This window comes from Haliaeetus leucocephalus, unplaced genomic scaffold, assembly GCF_000737465.1.
Source record: "Haliaeetus leucocephalus isolate CR32 unplaced genomic scaffold, Haliaeetus_leucocephalus-4.0 Scaffold992, whole genome shotgun sequence".
Lineage (NCBI taxonomy): Eukaryota > Metazoa > Chordata > Aves > Accipitriformes > Accipitridae > Haliaeetus > Haliaeetus leucocephalus.
In genome coordinates, this window is record NW_010973428.1 from 1,085,866 (window position 1) to 1,108,082 (window position 22,217).

Genomic DNA, 22,217 nt, shown 5'->3' on the forward strand with positions numbered 1-22,217 from the left:
TCAAGCAAAGTCCTTAAAGTGAAGGCAGTTGGAAAAATACTTTTTTTGTCATTCATTTCTAACTATGTATTTTTCATTATGTGAGTACAAATTGCTAAAATGGTCTGAGAGGTCTCTGACAGTCAGTCTACATTTTACAAATCACAACTAGTCTAAATGTAAATATAATGGAATCTGAAACAATGTTAGCTTTATGTAATTTTCAGTCTGTTGGAAGACTTCCTGTAGCTGTGTCCTCTTTTAAATAGCTGAGTTAGAGACTCGGTAGTCATTATCATCTATATGAAAATGCAGTTCAAATGAAAACAGTAGGTTAGCTCCTAATATCCCTATTCAGATTTTATTCACTTAAACAGTCATATGGATGATAATGGGTGTTTTGACTGATTAGAGATTTCAGGATCAGGTCTATAGTCATTATGACTAATGTTTTCTGATTAACTAGTCATGCATATCAAAATAATTGGTCTGTGCTATCACTAACATGAATAAAGCTCCCACAGCATGTTCATCATTAACAACACAGAAAAAAGGAGGTAATTCACGTCCTAAGGAGCTTAACAATCTAAATAGGGAGACAGTACAAAACACTGGGATACACATCAGAGAAAGTTACTTTCTGTTTTTATATAAAACACTGAAGGGAGAGAACAGTTTTAATGCTTCTTGTGATGGGACATTTTTGAGGAAATTAGCTTTGAAGAGGTAGAAAAGAGAGAGGGTGTCTCACTGGGATGAGAAGACAAGTCCCGACATAGATCGTAAATGAGCAGCCTTTTGCATTCATATCTTCATAAATTTTTTTGGACAGTAAAAGCAACATAATTAAATGAACTCGATAGAGAAAACCACCAAGCATTTTACTAAAACTAGCCTGTAATAAATGGCTTTATCTGATGATGTTTGAAAGTGAAAACTGCAAAATAGGGATTGTTTTCTGAATTCTTATTAAAGTTTTTAAAGTTATACACCAACAGTGTGTGCCTCATACATTTACATTATACATATATGTGTATAATTCATATATGTACAAGTACATATATATTCATACATATTAGCCATACATATTATCCTGGTCCCTGTTAAATGTACATTGTTTAAAAGTTACTGGAGATGTTGAAGGTATAAAATGATCAATAAATTGCTTTTGAAAGTGGAATCACAGATTTTGTCTATCAGACCCACTCCTGCTTTTTAACTAGGAAAATTCTATCTCAGACTTCTGTTATTCAGGTTTGAGTAATTTATTGTATAACTTCTCCAAAACCGAACAGGAGGAAGCAGTTGGTTTGATCTTATACAACCTGCAGCGTGGCTTATTTGAACCTTCCTCTTTCTTTTCTATGGCTAATTTGAAGATCTAGATCAACAAATAGCTAATATAGAAAATACACTAAAAAGAAAAGCAGAATCTGACAAAAACACTGAGAAAGATTTAATGGAGACCAATGAGCATACATGAAACCTGTTGTCTGTGTATCTTGGATCATTAAACTGTAAGCTCTCAACAGAAAGTGTCAGGTCAAATAACCCTCTCCTTTTTTCCTTTGAGATTTTTATAACTACCCATGTTGGTACTTTTCCTCTTGAATCCTTGGCCTAGTGAATCCATCTCCACAACCCTTTCTCTCTGCCATTTTACTTTTATCCTTCTACAAACTTTTTCACAGCTTTCTCATGACTTGGTCATTTCCTTAGGAGGCTGAGCCAAGGTTATGATGGTGGGCCATAGACCTTAGACACTCTTGAAGGCAGATAACTAAGCCTGAGGTGGAGATGGCAGGGAAAAGTACTTACAGAGGAGCTTATGGAGAGGGAGTTACAATACTTAGGATATTTCTGTGTGTCCTGCTACTTTGTCTTGCTCCAACACTTTTCTCTTGAACTTTCTCTCATCTTCTTATTGCCCTCAGACACACTTTTGATATTTCCAAGTGGGAAGTCATTAAGTTTCTCCAACAGTTGCAAGCTTCACTCAAATGAGAACATTGGTAGAAAAAGTGGCAATCAGCACCACGACACCATGTTAATTACATAGTATTCATTATGACTCTAGCTGGGAATTATATCTCATATATTTAAGGAGCTATTAAACATCCTATAGAAGTGCATTCAGTACAAAATATACTAGAGAAAAATTATTGTTGTTGTTTCTCTTGACCTATCATCCATTCCTGAATGACAGGGATGCTGTTCCCCAGCACTGAAGGATATTAAACTTTCAAAATTGATCCTTAACCCCACCTCTGATGACTTAGTTTGAGCAATTCAGTTTACATAGGGCTTAAACTCAGGTTTTTGGAGACATTATTTCTGGATATTAGAAAGGAGATGTGATGAATTTAGGTTAATATGTTATGTTACTTTATCTCTTCTGTCATGTTATTTGATGGTTAATATAGAAAGATAATAACAATTGAAATAATTTATTTCTAACACTGTAGCATGACCTGAGGCTATAACTTATCTCATTACCTAAGCTATCTTAGCAGGTTAGCCTATGCATACTTCTGCTTTAAATTCTGGAAGGTCTTTGAGCCTTCAGTAGCTGTTCTTCACCAAATAGTTTCTTGCTTTATATTTTACTGCAATTTTTGTTAGGAAATTTTGTGAGGAAAGTATCAGTACTAGATATTGCTTGTAGTTGAAAAACAGAAACAAACAAAAACAAAACAAGAAAAAACCTCAAACAGCTCAGACTTATTTTTTGCTTGCTCCTACATGGATAATTCTAAATTTGCTACTTCATGAGACATTAGTATAATTTTTATTCTTTTAAAGTAAATGTCCTCCTTATTGAATGGAATCTCAGAACTACAGAAATAACTTCTAGAACTCACAGAAAATAAATAATATATAGGAAGAATGGAGGGGGGATCTGGTGATGTTTTTAAAAAGTAGTGGAAAAGTCTAGGAATTTTAAAACCTAAAAGCTTAATTGAAGTTCCTGAAAATGGTTGGAGGAAAAATCTAACACTTGCAAGTATCTGAAAGAATCCAAGAACAAGAGTAACAAACAGGATGAATTTATAAAAAACAGGTCATGTTGAACTGTGGAGAGAAGAAAGCAGTAGATATCACATATTCACCTTTCCAAGGTTTTTGACTATTTAGCACAATACTGTCATTAGCAAATGGGGTGTCCAGATATAGATAAGAATACAGTAAGGTTGCTGTGAACTTGTCTATTAATTTGTAGCCAGGGAGTAGTTGTTAGTAGTTCATCATCAAAATGGAGGGATATATTGAATGGGTCTGCCCTACATCTGATATTAATCAATATTCTCATTAATGACCTGGAGGATGGACTAGATACAATACTTATTAAAGCAGTAGACATCACCAAGCTAGGAGGGACTGCAGATAAAGTGGATGACAGCCTGAGAATGTCAAATGATCATGACAAATTGGACATACAGTCTAGAAAGAAACACCATGCTGCTCAGAAGGGGCCAGCCCAGGGTATTGCGCTTGGCTGGCAGCATTCAGCAACACAAATACATAGTGGGTTACAACAGATGAAGTAGACAAGGGTCTGGAGGTTCATTTTAGATCATAGACTGAACAAGAACCAATTAAGTTATGCCCATAATGTTGAGCAAAATATTATACAGGAACAGATAAAAAGATGTCTTCAAAAAAGAACCCTATTGTGTTCAGCATTGGAAAGATTTCAGCTGGAAAATCGTGACAAGTTTAGGGAGCTGCACCTAACACTATTTAAAGAAAAATCCAAGAGAAATATTTTGAGCTCTAGAGAGTATTATGTGTAAGAAAGGAATGATCATATTGGGGTTGACTAGCCCATGAAATAGAAAACCAATACAAAAACCTGCTGCAAAGAGAAAGAAAATAAATTGGCTTCCATATCTTTGGGTGAAAGTAGAGGACGTAACTGTTAAATTTCAGCACAGAAAATTAAAGCTAGAAATAAGGAGTATCTTCTTAAAGATAAAGATATTGAAGTGCTAGAACGGATGACCTGAGGAAGGAGGTTTTGAATTCTCTATGACTGCAGATGGGAGATGCATTTCTTGTGACTTCAGACAAAAGACATTCCCTTACTTTCCCTGAAAGATTCAGTCCTGTAAGTGTTCTTACCAAATGCAAAGGGCAGGTAAGGTAGACCCATATAGCCAGGCAGTTGTGCATTAAATGAGTTTTGCTATGTTGAAACAAGTTATGAGAGGAATTCACCAATGCAGATGGAAATTATTCATTTGGTTGCTAATTCATCACATGTGAATAAAATAAAAGACACTTTTTTCCTGCATTTCCAAGTCAGATTTATCTGAAGCTTGACATGTTGGAGGTGGCTTCTTAAAAAGTTAGCCTACAATCATGTGCTGAAAAATGCTTTTGGACTTCAAACTTAGAATCTCAGGTTTGTAAGATCAACTTTCTGGTGGCATCTTTTTGGTTTACAGTAAATTAAAGTAAAATACCTGTCAACAAAATGACAGATCCTTGTTACATCATCTTTAAAGATAAAAGACTCAAAGTAAATGGATTCTCAAAAGACATGCTGATTACCAACTGGTGTGGGAAAGCTAGAAAAGTGTCCAGACCACCAGATGAATCATTGGTGGTCAAAAGAAACTATTATGGGACCCTCGTACCACAAATAAATATTTGGAATATGGACCTAAAAATTGAGGTTGTTGTGACTTTACCTTCCCAGAAAAGAATAAGTGCAGATACAGTGCATTTGTTTTTCCCTCAGTCTTCCCTCCCACCAATGTATGTAACTGCAAAGAATACTAGTAGGTATAATTTTATTTATTTATTTATGGCATTAATGCTCATGTTCGATATAAAGATCAGCATTTATAAAGGGACTACATTTTTTTTAAACTTGTAATCTGCTGTGTCTTCACATTCTTGCTGAGTGCCAGTATTATAAAATATTAATGGAAAGCTTTATGAAAGCTTATAGACCATGATTGAATGAGGAAAGATGAGGTTCTAAGGTTGGTTCTGCAGCAATTTTAGTGATTACTGGCACGGTGCCATAATTACATTACTTGTTAATATTGCTATGTCAGAGCTGGTGCATAAAGCAGATTTCTTTTTTCCTGTATCTTTCAGTTCCCCTCTGAAAAGGGATTCAAGGGGATGCAGTCTCAGCCAGGGACCATGCTAAAATCCACAGGGACATTAACAAGTCAGTAAAGAGTTGAATGCTGGCCATCAGTATTGTACTGTATGCTGACTTCTAGCATTTGCATTTTTAATTCAGTCTTCACCACTCCTGGTGACGCTGCTCAGGACATACACCTAATGATGTAACTGCACCTTGTGAGAATGAGATCAGTGTGTCTGCATAAAACGGTGAATGGTTTGCTGGAAATCTCCATTTACACTCTCCTCCTAAAATCAGAACATTCCTCTTGTCATGTTGTGCCTCTCCAGCAGCCTTGCTATAGCAGGCATTTCAAAAGTTATTCTGGGTCTCTGAATAGATCTGTGCTGCTTAACTGCTCCAACTCATTGTATTATAAATTTGTTTCTTGTGTTTCAAAGTTGTGCATGGGGGATGTGTTTGGGGTATTTTTTATATTCATGAAAAAGGAAAAAAATGGAAAGTGGTAAGAAAAATGAATATTGAGCTAATGTAGTCTATTTTTGCATGGAGTAAATATCAAGCTAATGCATAAGATTTATCCTCTATAGTAAATCAGCAGTATGTCTCATTTTAGGCCTCTCCTATGACTGCTATTTTTTACCACAGTATTCAGTCATGCTGATTTATGCCATACTATCCTGTGAATATTTTGCAGAGTATTATCAATAATATAATTTTATCTTTGGGTCCAGATGGAATGAGCTTAGAACACAAAGCAGGCAGAAAGCATGATTCCTGCCTCAAGTAGTTTCCTGCTTGAAAGAAACTTGGTATAAAGTGTGAGACAGGGACACAAGACATCAGGGAGTGGAGACTGGATCAGGAAAGGCATCAGCCCAATTAACAAACTGTTTTATTCTGTAAGGGCTCATGTACTCAATAAGATGGTTCTGTTTGACCGGACGGGTTTCATTAAAGTCATGGCAGGAATCTTTCTGGAGAGTAGAACCGAATTAGGAGAGTGAGTAGTGGCATCACAGATCTACTCAGGATAAGTGCTTCTAAATGTGAATAGAAGTAGCAGTCTCATTAGTCTCATTAGACTGCCCATATAGGAAATCAGAGCAGTGGGAGAGGACTGGTGATACCAAAATAGGTAAAGGGCTCTCGTCTCACTTCCTGCACTTGAGACTACGTGGCTGAAATCATCTTGTTTATTGTGGGCCTCTATTAGCAATAGCATTTTTGCTTACTTAAGTCATGTAGTATTTCCTTTGAATTGTGCTACAGGTACTGCCCTTTTGTTTTATTGATTGACCTGCTGACCCTGCATAGAGGAACTGCCAAAAGTAAAATTCAATCATTTGCAAGTGTACCCCTCCTCATTTGCAATGCTGTAGTTTAGAATTTTGTTGTGGATTCTAGCTCAGATTAAGTCTAATCCAGACGTGCTCTCAGTTCTAGCATTAGGAGCCTCAGGCAAATTACGAGTAAATAGAGATCCAAATGTCCCAAATTTTGTCATATTTAGTTTGTATTCAGCTCTCAACATTGTACCATTTATTAAATGTTTCAGCATAAGCCTTTTTTTTGTCAGTTGAACTATTTTAATCTCAGAACTGTGTTCTAGGCTGATTGGAGAAGTGTGCTCTCAACCTTCTGAGTTGCACTTATTCATATGAAAAGTTTGTATGTGCATGAATGTATGAATGTGTGTTAATTTTCCACAAAAAAAAATGAATTCAGTTTAAATTCTGTTATGCTTTATGTTCTGCTATGGTGATTAATATTCCCCAGGGCAGCATAATGAAAACACTTAGTAGATCAGTTGACTAAAATTAATATTGGATACATCACTGATGTACTCTTAATGTAGCTTTCTGAAAACTGGAAAAAGTGTTATAAAACTTCTTTCATCAGTGTACATCTTCTTGTAAAACATCTACGTACTTTTTCTTAGAAAAAAAGTTTTTTGGATGACATAGTTCTCTGAAGTTGAGTTTTGGAAACCAGTTGCACATTTAAGTTAGGACACCTATGAACAGGTGTATCATGAAATCGATAGGCATTTTCTTTCGCAGCACACAGCATCTGACCCTTATCATGTGAAGGACATGTAAAAATAAAGCAAGTCAGTCAGATTTAAAAATATTATTCCAGATCATATTTGCTGTGGTAACATGTTAGGATTCAAATATACATAAAAAGTATATTGCTGATAAATGTAGGGAGAAGTAGGAGAACGGAGAAGAAGACAGTGAAAAATGTTTGATCTCTAAGGGACTGCTATTGATTCTGAAGTTCACCACTGTTAATGGACAAACCTCCACAACCATTCCTCTTGATATTGGGAAAAATCTGTTAAAAACTTTATTCTGGTCTCAGTTCAACTTCTGATAATAAGCTTGAGTCTCTGAACTTGGAGATGTCTAGTCTAGATTAAAACCATGCTGTGAATCTTCCGTCATTTTCTAAGGAATAGCAATAGCCATTCTAAAAAGTGCTCTACTCAAAATAGTGATCAGGATTGCATGTGAAATCAAATTCATTAGCATTGCCCCAGGCTTACACAATTCTCTGCATATCATCTTCTGTTCCATAGTTTCACAGAACAGAATGCGTTTCATTTAATTTTCCTTGAAAATTTGCTTGGCCTAATATCTTGGCAGCAGTTTACAAACTTTGCTAGGTTATACCGCTGCCAGCAAGAACAAAGAAATGGTTCCCAGTCTTCCATGAATAAAACTAAATTTGCTAAATTAAATATCTGTTTTCTTACTGTGATATCAGTCAAACTGATCTTTTAAACTTCATCCAAGGAAATTTTCATGCAATTTGAACTCACTAAAACTTGCAGCTAGACAAATGAAAGATGCAAGTTATGGAGAGCTGGACTAATTAATCTCATACATCACTTCCCAAAGATTACAGCTGGTGCTCATCAGTGGTAAGCTCAAACTCAAGACAGGATGCATTTTCTAGGAGTTACGGTGTAGTTCACCTATGACTATTGATCAAGAAGCAGGAGTTACTGAAAGGTGCTAAGAACTAGACCAGGCAAGAAAAGATAATCACAATGCTGAATTCAGGCCTTAAAATTAGTCAACCGATTTTTTTACTTATCACTTATAGAGTCAAATAGAAACCTTTCATGACAGTTGGTTACTGATTTTCAGTATACATCAAATGTTTTTGTTTGTTTCTTGGTTTTTTTCCTCCTGGCAGGTGCAGCTAGTTACAACACTTTTTATGTTTTTTGCAAAAATTTCTGCCAAGCTGTGAAACCTGGGAAACTGAGGGTCCGCTGCAGTGTGTGTAAACAAGGAACACTGACGTTGGCAAGGGTAAGATTGTTTGTTTGTTTGTTTGTTCGTTTGTTTGTTTCAAGGGTTTGGAGTATATGGAAATGATATATCTAGCTTTATCTATTTGCATACATGTGGCTATGTATATATGTATTTCTACTTAATTTTTTTTCTCGCTGTTCATAACTGAGAAGAGTAATTCAAAGGTTTGTGAAAATTTCACTCACTTATTTCCATTATTTGCAGCACACGCAAGGAACATGTTGCAGACTAGAGCTCCAATCCTGTAAAGACCTTCTTAGCTTTATATTTTAAGGACTAAAGATTAACCTGGTAGTGTGCACAATGATTACAACTACATGTGTGCTAAAGAGTTGGAATTATAGAGGCTCACGCAAAGCTTGGAGCAGTTGTTAAGGCCACAGAAAGACCTGAATTCAGGTCTTGATTGTGACCATTATGGAATGAGACAAGGAGGGATTAAGTGGCTGTGCAGTTGAGAATATTAATCTGTCCAGCCTAGCTGCTGCATGTAAAGTCAGGGGAAAGTTATTGTGCCAGGACAGAAAGTTAGCAGGAGAACCATCAAGTTTGGTTTGCATCCTGAAATGGGAGTGTTGTTTGACTTGAATGTGCAGTAGTGTAAAGTTTTGGAGGTTTTTTTTGACTAAGTGCTGCTGAATTTCACCAGTTGTGCTACTGGGGAATGAAGAGTTCTTCCTCTCTCATAAATCACAGTGTTTGTCTACCAGGTTTGTTATGTGAGAGGCTTAGGCTTTACAGCAGGCTGGGCGGGGGGGGCTTTCATATTTGGCACATGTTTAAATGTTTAAATTTGTCTTTCACTGTGCTTTAAAGTGGTTAATTTCAGCTTCGTGTTCTGGAGGTAACCCAGTGCTTCAATGTCTTTACACGTAATAGCACCGTGAGACCCTTTAAAAACCCAGCTCCTTTATTCTCATTGAAAAGAATAAACTGTAGCAATGCTTATAGATATCTAATTCAAAAAGCCACAACAACAAACCCACTCAAGCTCCGCATGCTATTCCTGAATTACCTGCCTATCTCTGATTTATTTCAGAGGCTTGGAAGTGTGTGCATTTTGTGGTGTTCCAAGTGAACACATCTAAAGGGATTTGCTTTCTCCCAAGGTTGCATTTAAATGTTGGTGGTTAGTATAGGCTTGAATCACTTACAAACCAAAATACAAGAGAAGTTGCCATTAACGTACATTTCCAATAATATAATGTTCAGAATGGATAAAAACACAGATGACATTGTATTCATCTTGAAGTCAAGCAGTCAGTGCTGCTGAAAGACATTGCTGTTATCACTAGACAAGTTTGAACCTTGTGTATTGCATTGACAGCACACAATATGTGTCCTTTGCTAGACTCAGTGGCTTCCTTTGGCCTGCCCACTCTTGGAAATAATGACTTTTACACCTCTGCCATTTGGTTGGAATCATTATGTTCCTTGTATTAAGTAGACTTAAATAAATTTCCAAACCTTTCAGTTTTTACAGTATCTGCTAAGTAGTGTTCTTCATTTTGGAGACTTTAAAAGAAAAAAAAGAATCCCTTTATTGTCTGACAAGAATTCCTCATAATGCCACAATAAAAACACTATTATAAAAAGTTCCAGTATGGCATAATTCTAAATACACTTTATGTATCTGCTTGTCTGAAATGTATGCGGGCCTACATTCTTTTGACAAATACAGGGTCAAGAACACAATAAATATACACAAGCTGGTAGTTTCCATTGAATGATCAGAGTGCAGCTGCTTGTTTTTTCTATTAGCATATTTTACAGTAGATATGAAAAGAAAGTAGCTGGAAACTTGTAGTGGAAGCATTTGTGATTTTCAAGATTGATTCAAAAAATCCAAGCTTTCAGAAGATTTGAGAAGGTACTTCAGCATAAAAGTACAAAGGAGAAAAGGAAAATAGCTTTTAGAGAGTATCAAATGATAATTTTTATCTGGTTTAGTTTTTAAAGAATGCTTGTCTATGAAAATAATTTATACTTAAGGTTCTTGTTACTTTCTCTCCAAAACAAAGAAAATTTGTTATTATTCTTTTCCTCTCAAATTTGAGTGGAGCACAGTAGTTAAAAACAGCGAGCGTGCTGTTCCAGCAGTTTGGGCTGGCAGTGCTCAGGACTTCCAAAGTGCAATATTTGCAAAATGGGCACACTTATTGCCATGAATGCACTATGCGACAGTCAATTTGTTTTATAAATACCTACCATGTACCTCAGTCCTGTGGTTATGAAGATTAGGTGCAGATTTGGCATGTGCCTGGCCCCTGTAATCTCTTTTCTTCTCACTTTCTGGTCCATCTTCCAGGGAGACAGAAAATAATTCCAGCTGGGGAAGCTTGAAATATGAACTAAGCCCCATTTATTTTTCAGTACTGTGTGGAGACCTCTTGCATTAATGCTAGGCAAAAGTGCAGTCCTACCAGCAAGTGTGTTGTATGTACTCTGCTTTCTTCAATGCATTGCAGTCTGCAGTAGGCAAGTTATGTCAGGCTGAAAACATTACTGTCAATTGCTTGACTTTTGTGCACATTAAAAAAAAATCATGTAAGTTAGTATATTACCCCAAACCCTCTATCTTTCCCCTCCAATCCTACTGCACTATGCTAGTGATTGCTGATAAACATCTTCTCTACTGGTACTACAATTATTTTCCTTTTACAGAGAAATCAGTAAAACTAAAGTCGGCATAAGCAAACTATAAAAAAGCTTGTCTGTACCACCATACTACAGATTTGTCAGCAAAGCCATTTTTTTAAGATCTCTTTTTTTTTTTTTTCAATTCTCTGTAAACTGTGCCTGACCTTTACATGGCAACACAGCAAGTTTCTTGAGAAGCTCTCTTATGCATAAGCAGCAAAGCACCATGTAAGCCAGCATTTGTTATACTAATTCTTTTATTGAAATGAAAGTGAATACCTGTGTAAAACCCACACAAAGCTTTGGGCAGCCTTAACTTACTCTACATGCTAATCCTTTTCCTACCTAAGCCACAAATGACCAACCTAATTAAATTGAGCTTTCTTTTTTTCATGGTGTGTTGACTGACATTTTAAAATATTACTTATTCATTTAAACAGTCTTATTCTATAACCTTATTTAACTGTCATGCCTATTTGCATAGCATTATTTTTAATATATGATGCTCAGAGTAAGTTTATGATACTATATTTCTATGAAATTAAAGAGACCACTGTTTTTATTTTTACCAAAGACATCCATCTAAATATTAAATTTGTAATTTTCCAGTTGACACTTAGGTTGGTGTTTTATGAACATTTCATGACCTAATGCTTTATGGCAGATATATACCAGATTGATTTAATTATAAGAAAACATCAGTCACTGCAAAAGTATCACCTCTCCCTAGTTTCTCTAATTAATCAAGCACAAAAGCATGTCTGGAAAGATTGGAGTGTGGGAGTCTTATGTAAACCACCTACAAGCCTGCCAGCAACTTTCTTCAAATACCTTGAAAATTTTAGTCATTAGTTTCATGCTGTTTTATATCTTTTATTGTTTTTAAGCTTTTAAAAATATTTCATATACATACAGTGTTGCAGTTTGTTTCAGTAGCCATGATTCATATAATTAGGGTATTCCTCTTTCCAGAAGGGGAAGAGAAAAACCAAACCACCCACAAAAAGACCTGATTATAGCAGTCACATTTACAGTTCTTTTTTTTGGAGCCATAGCAGTGCTAACATTCACGGTGTTAACTCTATAAGGAAAAGGAAAATGCACATCTGCAAATGGAAGGCCTGATTCTGCAAACTGGTATACACCAAGCTATACATGTAAAGCACAGTTTTTCAATGTAACTGACTCTATGACATACTCCTGGTATAGAAGACAGTAACATTTGACTCAGTATCTATTTGTCATAATGCAAAATTCAACCAAAGTAAGAATCTGGGTTGAAATGTGGTAAATGGACTTTAGGTCTCCACACTCAGGCACAGGTGCTATGGTGAGGCCATTTCTCCTGTGGGGACAAGTGACTCGTTACTATTTGGTAATTATTCACATTTTGTTCTTGGTAGTAATAGTTGAGTTTTCAGTATATCCTCTATTACAAGGACCAAAGGTGTTTTGCACAGCTTCTATAGTTTCAAGTGTTCCTTACAGCTCACATCATTATTTCCAGTCTTGTCAGACATGGGGAGTTATATTTGAATCTGATTTAATTCCCTGCAGCTGATATGAGACTTAGTTTCTGGCACTGAGAGCACATCTGGATTTTATTCAGCAGCTGGCGCGTACAGTCCTGCTGTTGTCCCTGCCCTCTGCACTCCAGAGGAGCCTCCTGACTTCACAGGTTTTGTTACACTGTCTCTGCCACAGAACTGCTATTTCATAGCTTGTCATATTAGGGGTATTGCTTTTATCTATTGCTTTTCATCTTAAAACTAACAAAGAAATGGACATTGGCTGAATTTTCTTTCTCTGGCACCGTGAAAAGTTGTCACTTAGGTAGCTTGTCAGTTAGCGTGGGCTGTGTGGCACATCACAGTTCTGCAAGGGAAGAGCGCTAGTGTCTTTTGGGTGCCTTCCAGTGACTGATAAATAACAAGTCATAGACAGTTTAAGTGGTCTTCCTAATAGATGGTAGCGTAGTATTTTGAATTTGACACTTTTGTACTCCTAGGACGAGAAAGATCTTTAATACAGTTTGAGTTCTTGCTTCCTAACTCCATTTGAATCAAGTTATTTCAGTAGGGTGTTTTCTTTTTAATGAATATAAACTTGGCAGAGATTTTCAGTCATAGAAAATAAAAAGGCAGTTTACTTTTGATCTCTTCTTTTTTTAATATGTCATTGTGAAACTCCATTCCACAGTGCACTGCCTTTCACCCCTGCTCATTTCAGATCACATATTTTTCCTGGAATTCACTACTTGTATCCTGGCTTGGTGACAGAGAAAGAAAGGAGTGCTGCTCACTGCGTTGGAGCAAGGCTGACTGAAAGAGAAGGGGACAAGTAGCACCTGTGCAATTATCTAGCCCTTACCACTGCTGAGTCAGCATCTCCCCACTGCTGGTTACCACTGCTGGGGTAATTTTGCAAGCAGGTTACAAAAAATCAATTTGTCCTTTAAAGCTAAACTGCAAAATAAACTCCACTCAGTGGAGTGCAATGTGATAAAGTGTGATCTCACTCACAGGCTGAGGAGATATTAAAAATGTGATTGAATTTTTGAGACTGGATGACGTAGGTATTTGCCTCTCCAAAATTACGTGTTTGCTCTGAGGATAAAAACGTTTTTGATACATCTTAGCTACACATGACAAACACTCTGTGTTAAAATACTTCTATTGAATACTGTGCATGGGAAATTTATCATTGTAATGTGTGTGCCTTGGTCAAACTTAACAAATGTGAAGCAACCATTTATTGTCGGGTTCCTGCTAATGAATGTATTAGTGCAAAAATAGCCTTATTTCCCTGAATTTGGCCGACAAAAGCAGTACTTACAGGAAATGATACATATTCAATATATGTGCTTCTTTCTACATAAATAATGAAAAATGTCTCAATTCTGACATCTAAATTACTACTACTGGGCACTGATGTTAATGCTGTTTTGAGAAGACCAGTGCAGAGAAAAAGAGTTCTTGGAACTCTTTTTTTCCAGGTTTTCCACAGATTCAGGAAATCCTTCTGCATTAGTTATATTGTCAGCATACCTAATCATAAGCCTAATTCTTTTTCTAGTGAACCAGTGTTTTCTGAGAGTGAGGGAACATTTTAAGACACAGATATGTTATTCTGTTGTGTAGCCCAGGCCCAGCTGTGCCAGGATGCCAGAGAGAAATCAGACATATTCTGATCCTCTCGCTACCTGCTACGCAGGGAGATGTACTCTTTTGTGCACTCATTTCTCTCATGACCCAACCTGATGGTGACAGGCCTGCTGAATATGAACTGCTGAGACAGTTAGTGCAGGACTGTATTATGATAGTAATTCCTGTCTCCTAGTGGTGTTTGTAGTTCATGCCCAATTCCATGCTAAAGTAGATACAAAGCCTCTATTTGTCATTTCCATTAGACAGTCTGAACAGTTTCCAATAACAAAATCTGTCTCAGAAAGGGATATTTTTCCATCATGGCAGAGGAGAATCTATCGCTAATTGGCCTGACCAAGGAGGCCAATATTTTTAGTGTTTTTACTGTAGTTCCACAGGTGCCATACTCATAAGGAATTTGTGTCATCCACTCTTCCTTAGTGCTCTCCTATTGCTTCCAATGACCTGGTGCAGGGCATCAGCATTAGATAAATTTAGTGTTGAGCTGAGCCAGAATCCAGAATTACTGGTGGAACTTTCCTGAGAACAGTCGCATGCGGTCCACAGGTCTGATTCTGCCATTGCTCAGCCAGTGTCTTCGTTGCTTTCAGTAATGTGAATACCAGAAGAAAAAAAATAATGCTTACATTTCTACCTTAGAAAGTCTGTTTCCTTTGATGTTATGTTAGATTCTACCAAATCCAGCCACACCCTGGGGAGGCTGCTCCAACAAATGTTCCTGGGGCCGGTTTAAGACACTGTGGCACTTACAGGAGTAAGAAAGCTCAGCATTGGGTGACTGCAAAATTATTTTATAACCATTTTATTCTTCCTTCTCCACTTCTTTCTTTGGCTCTGAGTCTCACTTCACACTGAACCCCTTAAAGGACGGCCTCATCTTGCACCTGCCTTACGTAGTGACAGTGTCATCGAGGCTGGCCTCCAAAGTGCTAAGTTCCATCTGAAGAGAACAGTTGGGAGGATTCAGAAGACCTGATGTAGTTTTATTCAGACTTTTGGCTACCTCTTTCATTTCTTTTTCCAATATCCCTTAAGACAAATTTCACTACATTGGACATCAATTGTTTAAATTATGTATAAACAGTAAATGAAAATAAATGCACACTTGATTTATGAAGAAAATTATTTCATCCATTCCAAAAGACAGGAACAGCAATTCTTTGATGCAAAATAAACTTTGCAAAGGAAACAATTTTGCCTCTGTGTTGAAAAAATTAACATATAGGTTTTTCTTTCATTTTAATGGGATAAGAAAGTATATTTTAACTTCTAATTCTATTAGAAGCTCTGAGATATCTATGCATCATTTATAATATTTATTGCAGCATGTGTTTTCAGTGGGATTACACATTATAAAGTGTTTTAGAAGCTGGAAGAAAAAAGAAAAAAACAATTATTGGAAAGAAGGAAAATTACTTCAGTGTTACGTACCACTTCATGTCATGCTGTGAAATAAAACTGCCCTTTAATGTGGAGCCTAAAGTAGGTTTCTCCAGCCTGGGCAACAACAGTCATAAATGAAGGGGAAAAACAGTTACCAAATTTACTTTCAGATTAGGCTTTTACATGAGTCTCTGAATCAAATGTCTTAGGAACCCTTTTTGCCAGAGAAGATAGATGCGTGCCTAGGAGTATAGATGGTGTTCAGTGTACTCTATCCTGACGGTTGCTGTGGTATCACAGAAGCACAGACTCTCAGATTGGGTGAGGTTGGAAGGAAACTCTGAAGGTCGTATCTGGTTGAACCTCCGTGCTCAAGCAAGGCCACCCGGACCTAGTTGCCCAGAACCACGTCCTTTTGAATACCTCTGAGGACAGAGACTCCACGGCCTCTCTACACAACCTGTGCCAGCACTCAGTCACCCTCATGGTAAAAAGGTTTCTCCTTATGTTCAGACAGCACCTCCTGTGTTTCAGTTTGTACCCATTGTCTCTGGTCCTGTCACTGGGCACCTCTGAAAAGAGCCCGGCTCAGTCTTCTTTACATCCTCCCTTCAGATATTTACACATGGTGGTGAGATCACCCCACATGTATATTTCAGTATGTCGCTGAAAGCCTGCGACTGGTAAAAAATACCATGCTCAGAGTAACACTTGCTTTCTCCAACATATTAGTTGCATTTTAATTGCTTTTGTGTAACATTGCACATTCTCTGAATTGTAATCAAGGATCCTTTGATAAATAGATCCTGTATTTCATAACCCCTACTTCTGAAATCCTTAGAAATTGGGAGCACTTACCATTGGGTGGCATGGGATCATGTATACGTGTAGATCAGATGGTGGACTTCATCTGTTTCATTCTTTTCTGGGTCTTGTGCTATTTCTATTCAAGTTTTTTGTATCTTTCCTTTTAGATGTATATACCTTCTGGGAGAAAAAAAAAAAGGGAGTACCAACAGATGTGATAAGTAAGCCGTATTCAGCTTTAGTTTGGGCTGTTCTTGGGGGCAGAAGTGTAACCAGAGAGGAACCACTCTTTCCCTCTGCTGGCATCTGCACAGACAATATGACCGCAAAAGGGTGTTATGTTGGCCAGGGCAATGAAAAGTTAGCATATCTTTAGGTTACATCTTTTGGCATATTGATTATTGGCAGCTCTGCTGTCATTATCTTAACAATAGGTAAAGTCGGCCTTCTCTCCATGCAGTAACTCCTTCCCTGACAAAGAAAGGCCCTCTCTCTAGTTTCTTAGCCTTTTATGTTGAAAGGAGATAGAATGAATGTTTGTCGGTGGTTTAAACATTGGACCCATATCTACTCTGTTGACATCTTAAGCTGTATATGTAGGTAAATCCTTCTTGGTCTCCCCTTCCCATATCTATCTATCTATCTATCTATCTATATCTATCTATCTATCTTTTGGATCCTTTTTCTACTCAGTAAGACTATAATGTGCTGTGCATGTGTTGCTGGAATGTATTACAGTACAAACAAATTTTGGACTGTGACAGTGGGGTTTTTTTAATACAGCAGCTGCCACTGAGATTCAGATGTCCCATCACATAATCCTCCTAATTTGCTTTCTTTATTAAAGTACAGCCAAACTTCTGTCTTCTTGGTATTACTCCTTAGATAGCTGTGGGTACAGAGAGGTCATGCTCATACTACATTATTTCAACATTTTTCATAATGATAAGTATTAAACAATTCTAAAGGGTTAGCAATTTTTTCTGAATTTTTAAGGTGCTAGAATAACCAATGCATCAGCTGGCTCAGTAGGAAAAAATAACTATATTTACTTAAGGTATTGTAGTAGCAGAAGAATGCCAAATTATTTTCTTATATGTGTGTACCTTCATGTCCTTTAAGAAGCTGATGTAATTTCTAAATTATTATTATTATTATATTTTATATTAATTATTGATAATTAAGGTGATTAATTAAAAACAGATTAAAGTAACTGTTTTCCTCTAAAAGAACTATAAACAGGTCTCTATTCTACTTCATTGTGGAAGAAACCCCTCCAAATCTGTACATTTTTGCTTTGTGTCTGAGGTTGTGGGTTTTTTTCTGGTTTTGGACTGAATTAGTTTATAAAAAAGGTTTAGGGTACTTAAACATGATGTAAGTAAAAACTCAGACTTCTATAACTAAAAAATCAGCTAATTTTAAGTTATATTGATTAAACTTGTTTGGATAGGGTTGTGATCTAAAGGTATTAAGGTCAAACTCATTAAACCTTTCCTTAGAGCTTCATCAGTATAAAAGATCTTTACCACGATGAAACCACAACCATGGTAGTTACATTGATTTAACTTTCTTGATAGAGGTATGCAGTGTTCTAATGAAGGTTTTCCCCTTGTTCTCAGGGGTGTTGTCCAGTTAGTAATCCACAGATAAGTTGTTAGTATGTATTTAAGTTTTCTGCTGTAAGCAGCTGGACAAAACAAGGCATCCTTGGTTCCCTGTAGTAGTTGCCATATGTTTAAAGCTTGCTCCTTGTGTGGAAAAAAGGCCATTTGAGTTCAGTGGTATATCCTGGATATAGGAGGGGTTTATGTTTGGGGGTTTTTGATAGATAGCAAATGCTTCTGTGTTAAGAACTTCATTATATTAGGAGTGGGTTGAGGTTTTTTTGTGGTTTTAACTATACAAATATAACTTTAACGTTGAACCCTGTAAATTTTCTAGGCTTTACCTGGAGAACCTGTTCTTTGGCAAGAGCTCTGAACATGGGTTTATTATTATGTAAGACTTAATGGTTTAACCGGTTTAGTTAAAAGCAGAAATAAAATTGTGGGGGCTCTGTAATAAGTATGAAATATATTTTGGAACTGACTTGCTGAGAAATATTCTAGCAGTCTAGTGATGTAAAAATCTCAGTTTAACTGAAATAGCCTGCTTTTGTCAAGACAATACACATAGACTTTTCAGACAAGGGAAGATACTTTGACAGAGAAGGAGGAGATTTTTAACTTTTTTGTAGACAAAGCAATATACTTCCTAGAGTGGGTACAACTACCTCACAACTCTATAAATTCAAACAGTTATGAATGAGAACAATCTGTCCTGGTATAAGCAATTTTTTTAAACTACATGTACAACTGCAGCCATCATAGGATTGCTGTATTGTATGAATGATGTTAAAATGGCATAGTTAAAATGGCACAAATTTTGGACATAGACACACAGAATGAATTCATGAAGTTTTTTCAAGCAAGAAGTGGTTGAATATATTGGACTTGATAACATACCTGACAGCATTAGATTTGAAAAAAGAAATCTCTCCATGGAAAGATTTTCATTAAAATAAAATTTCAGGCTACGTGTCCTAAGACAATCAGGGAACAAACAGTACCCAGAGACTGAAATCTCCTTTTTACACCAAAAACTATTCAACCAAAACAACCGAATACCTGAATCTAAGCCTTATGTTGTTTGCATATACGGGCATTTAAATTTACTGTTTTGGGAGGAAGATAAAGACAATAACTGTGACTATCAAGACATTTCCTAGCCCGCCTTGAAATTCCTGGTGCTGATGGTAAGTTTAAATATTTTAGACCTTATGACAATAGGCTTGCTCAAGCTTTAACCAGTACTTCCTGTTCAGACTGTGCCTTACTATTTTTACCAATAATTAAAAGTATAGTTTCCTGAACTGTGGTTCCTAAACTGTGATATCTGTACCACTAACCTGATACAAGCTTTAACTGTTCTTGTTGCTGCTTCCGCTCATGGTGATACTTGATCAAACTAAGTTTGGGTACCCTTGCCAAGGGCAGTCTGTCCTTCTGGTTAAGATAACTGTGCACACTTTTATAAAACATGAGTGAAGAGAATATCAGTGGTATTTTTACTTAGATTTGATCTGCATGTGCTCATCAGCTGTTTATGATCTGGTGGTGAAAGCATTTTGCTATTGTTTTGAATTTGTCTGTACATCCCCAAGTTCTAGATTTTATTGCTTTTTTATTTTGAATTCAGGCTGTATTCATGAGAATCAGTATGTCCTGCATGTCCGTATTTCACTACTCGTGCTGTCAAAAAGGTCAGCTTAGCTTGGCAGACGTTACCTGTCTCAGAGTAAGGCAATGCATTTTAGCCGATGCCTCAGGTTCCTGTAAAGAGCACCGAGAGATGGTTTTGCTAGCTTTCTTCTCTCTAGCTCTGCACGTAGCCTGCCAGCTGAAAACAGTGCTGCCGTATCCCAACCCAGGAGTGTTGCTGAGACTAATGTCCATAATTTTGAAAAATAAACTAACCAAGGGTAGTGTTATTTGTATATCACTAATATAGATGTCATAGACGGTAGGGCATGTTCTCAGAATAACAAAAAATATTTCCCTGAAGTATGTTGCTAATCTCTTGGGTTGTGGTTTGGCTGTCTGCTCACACACAACCACCTGTGTGGCTAAGAGGATGTGCAATTTTGCACTGGCCTCGTCTGGACAACACATTCATTCTGGGTGTTAATATTCTCTCTGTATATTTTGATTTGCTTGATTTTAAAAATTTAGTATCAGAGGGAAGAAATTAATTCCCCTGAAGTTAGGTTTTTCATTTCAGTCAGGTCTAATTGCTTCTTTCTTTTGAACTAACAAACTCAGGCAAATAGGCACTGAGCTAACAAACTCGGGCAAATAGGCAAGAATGTGTTTAACCCAAGCTTTGCCTGGTGTTTTATATGGTGCTTAAGAGTGGGAGAATAATTTTGTTTGAATATTTAATCTCTTCTGGCTCTGTAGGTATATGTGCTTTAGCTCAGATCCAAAGCTTCCAAGCTCTTTCTAAATGTGGTTAGGAATAATTTCGTACAATTCTGTAAAAAACAATCACCAGACTGAAAGGCTGTCTGGTTACCTGCATGAATCTTGAGCCTCATGGAGCTTTCTGTCTACATCAGGTCACCAGACTGAGCCTCTGCCTGAAGTGTGGCAGTACTTTTGGTGAGAAGTAAAATGGATTTAAAATAGTGCAGTCAGATGCCATCAGAAGGAACAGTTTATGCATCTCCTGCCTTATAGGATATAAATCAGTTCATTCAATTGTAAGATGACAAGTTGAGGGTTGTTTTTATTCTGGGCTTATAGGAAAGGATATTTAAATGCTCCATGGTTTTGTACAATATTAAAAATCCTTAAAAGGAAAACCAAACAAAAGCCAAAATACCAACTCATGTAAGCAAATGTGCTTCCATTGTGCAATAGTTGTGTTTTGTATTTCACTTTTTTACTTGCATTTTAAGCAATGTATTTATTATGTGGTGTCTTACATGGGGTTTTTGGCATAAGACAATGTCAGAAAATCCCATCAGTTCTTGATGGTGATGTGCAAGATTATTTATTGAGGATGGATTTTAAAAATAAACTAAAGTTGCCTCACGCTCAGGCTTTTGGAACAGTGTCAAGAGACATTTTTTTCATTTTTTTTTTAATTTGCCTGTGGGTCTTGACCTCATGATAATAATTCCTTAACATGCATTCATAATTATTCAGTTGATGTTATAGTACATTAGGCCTGGTTTCACCCTATCCCTGTGGCTAACCCAATTAAGAGGAATGCAGGACAAAGCTGCTCGGGTTCCAGGCTGTAATCAGAAACGGGAGCGAGCAGGTCACCTCTTTGGTTCTGCTGTCCCCTTCTGCCTCAGTGCTGCATTTTTGCTAATGTAAAAAGCTGTTTCCTGAAATTCACGTCCACTGGTGAAGGCTAAGATTGCTGAATTTGGCATTTTGGCAAAACAGTAAAGAAGAAATTAGAATTCATAAGCATAATTTACTTCAAGTAGAATGAAGTAGCTAGATCAACGTTATTTTAACCTCTAAGCTTCTTTCAACTCTACAAATTTTGTAGTATTATTTAAAGTATTTGTACTCTGCAGGAAAACTTTTCCTTCAGTTTGACTCTTAAGGTTCTCTTTTGATTTTATTTCTTTTTAGCATATCTCAGTTTGTAAATACCATTAAAGAGAATTGACATTTTATAGCTTTCTTATTTAAAATATAACTGATACACTTAACTCTTAAGTTTGTACTGTGAGTAAAATCTTCCTGTATATTTCAGGGAGGCCACATAGTTAGCTACAATCCATTTTTCCCTGTTTTCTCTGATAAAAATCATTAGGGAGCCTGAGTGTTTGTGTCTATGTTAGGTGAGAAGGGGAGGGAGGAGGTGGAGAGGCAAAAATAAATAGTTTACTTTTTGCCCATACAGATACTCATTTTGTACTGGCTGGCTGTGTTTCTGCATGAACAGTAACACGTCACAAGAAAATGAGGGTGAAATTGGGTATGGGTCCTGTTATATTCTGATAAAATCATGACCATTCTTTCCTAATGCTAAATTTGTTGAATGCCAGCTCGTCCATAACTATAATAAAACCAGCTAATGCATAAATGAATTCTGGCAATTTTAAATAAAATTTTAAAACCTGATATGACAGGGAAGAATGCTAAGAGGTAACCAAGTGTGTAAACACTAAATGAAGGATTATCCTTATTTGTGAAAAATCCATTCCAGCGAGAAATTGAATTGGGGGCTTCTCTCAAAAAA

At 36.7% G+C, this 22,217-nt stretch overlaps 1 protein-coding gene across 1 annotated transcript in view; it reads left to right on the forward strand.

Annotated features, from left to right (window-relative positions):
• The window catches only part of PARK2 (parkin RBR E3 ubiquitin protein ligase), a 626,120-nt gene that overhangs the window by 135,000 nt on the left and 468,903 nt on the right, over positions 1-22,217 (forward strand). The window contains exon 4 of the mRNA XM_010584524.1: positions 8,291-8,409. Coding sequence (XP_010582826.1) covers positions 8,291-8,409 — 119 coding nt within the window. The remainder of the gene's footprint in view (positions 1-8,290; positions 8,410-22,217) is intronic.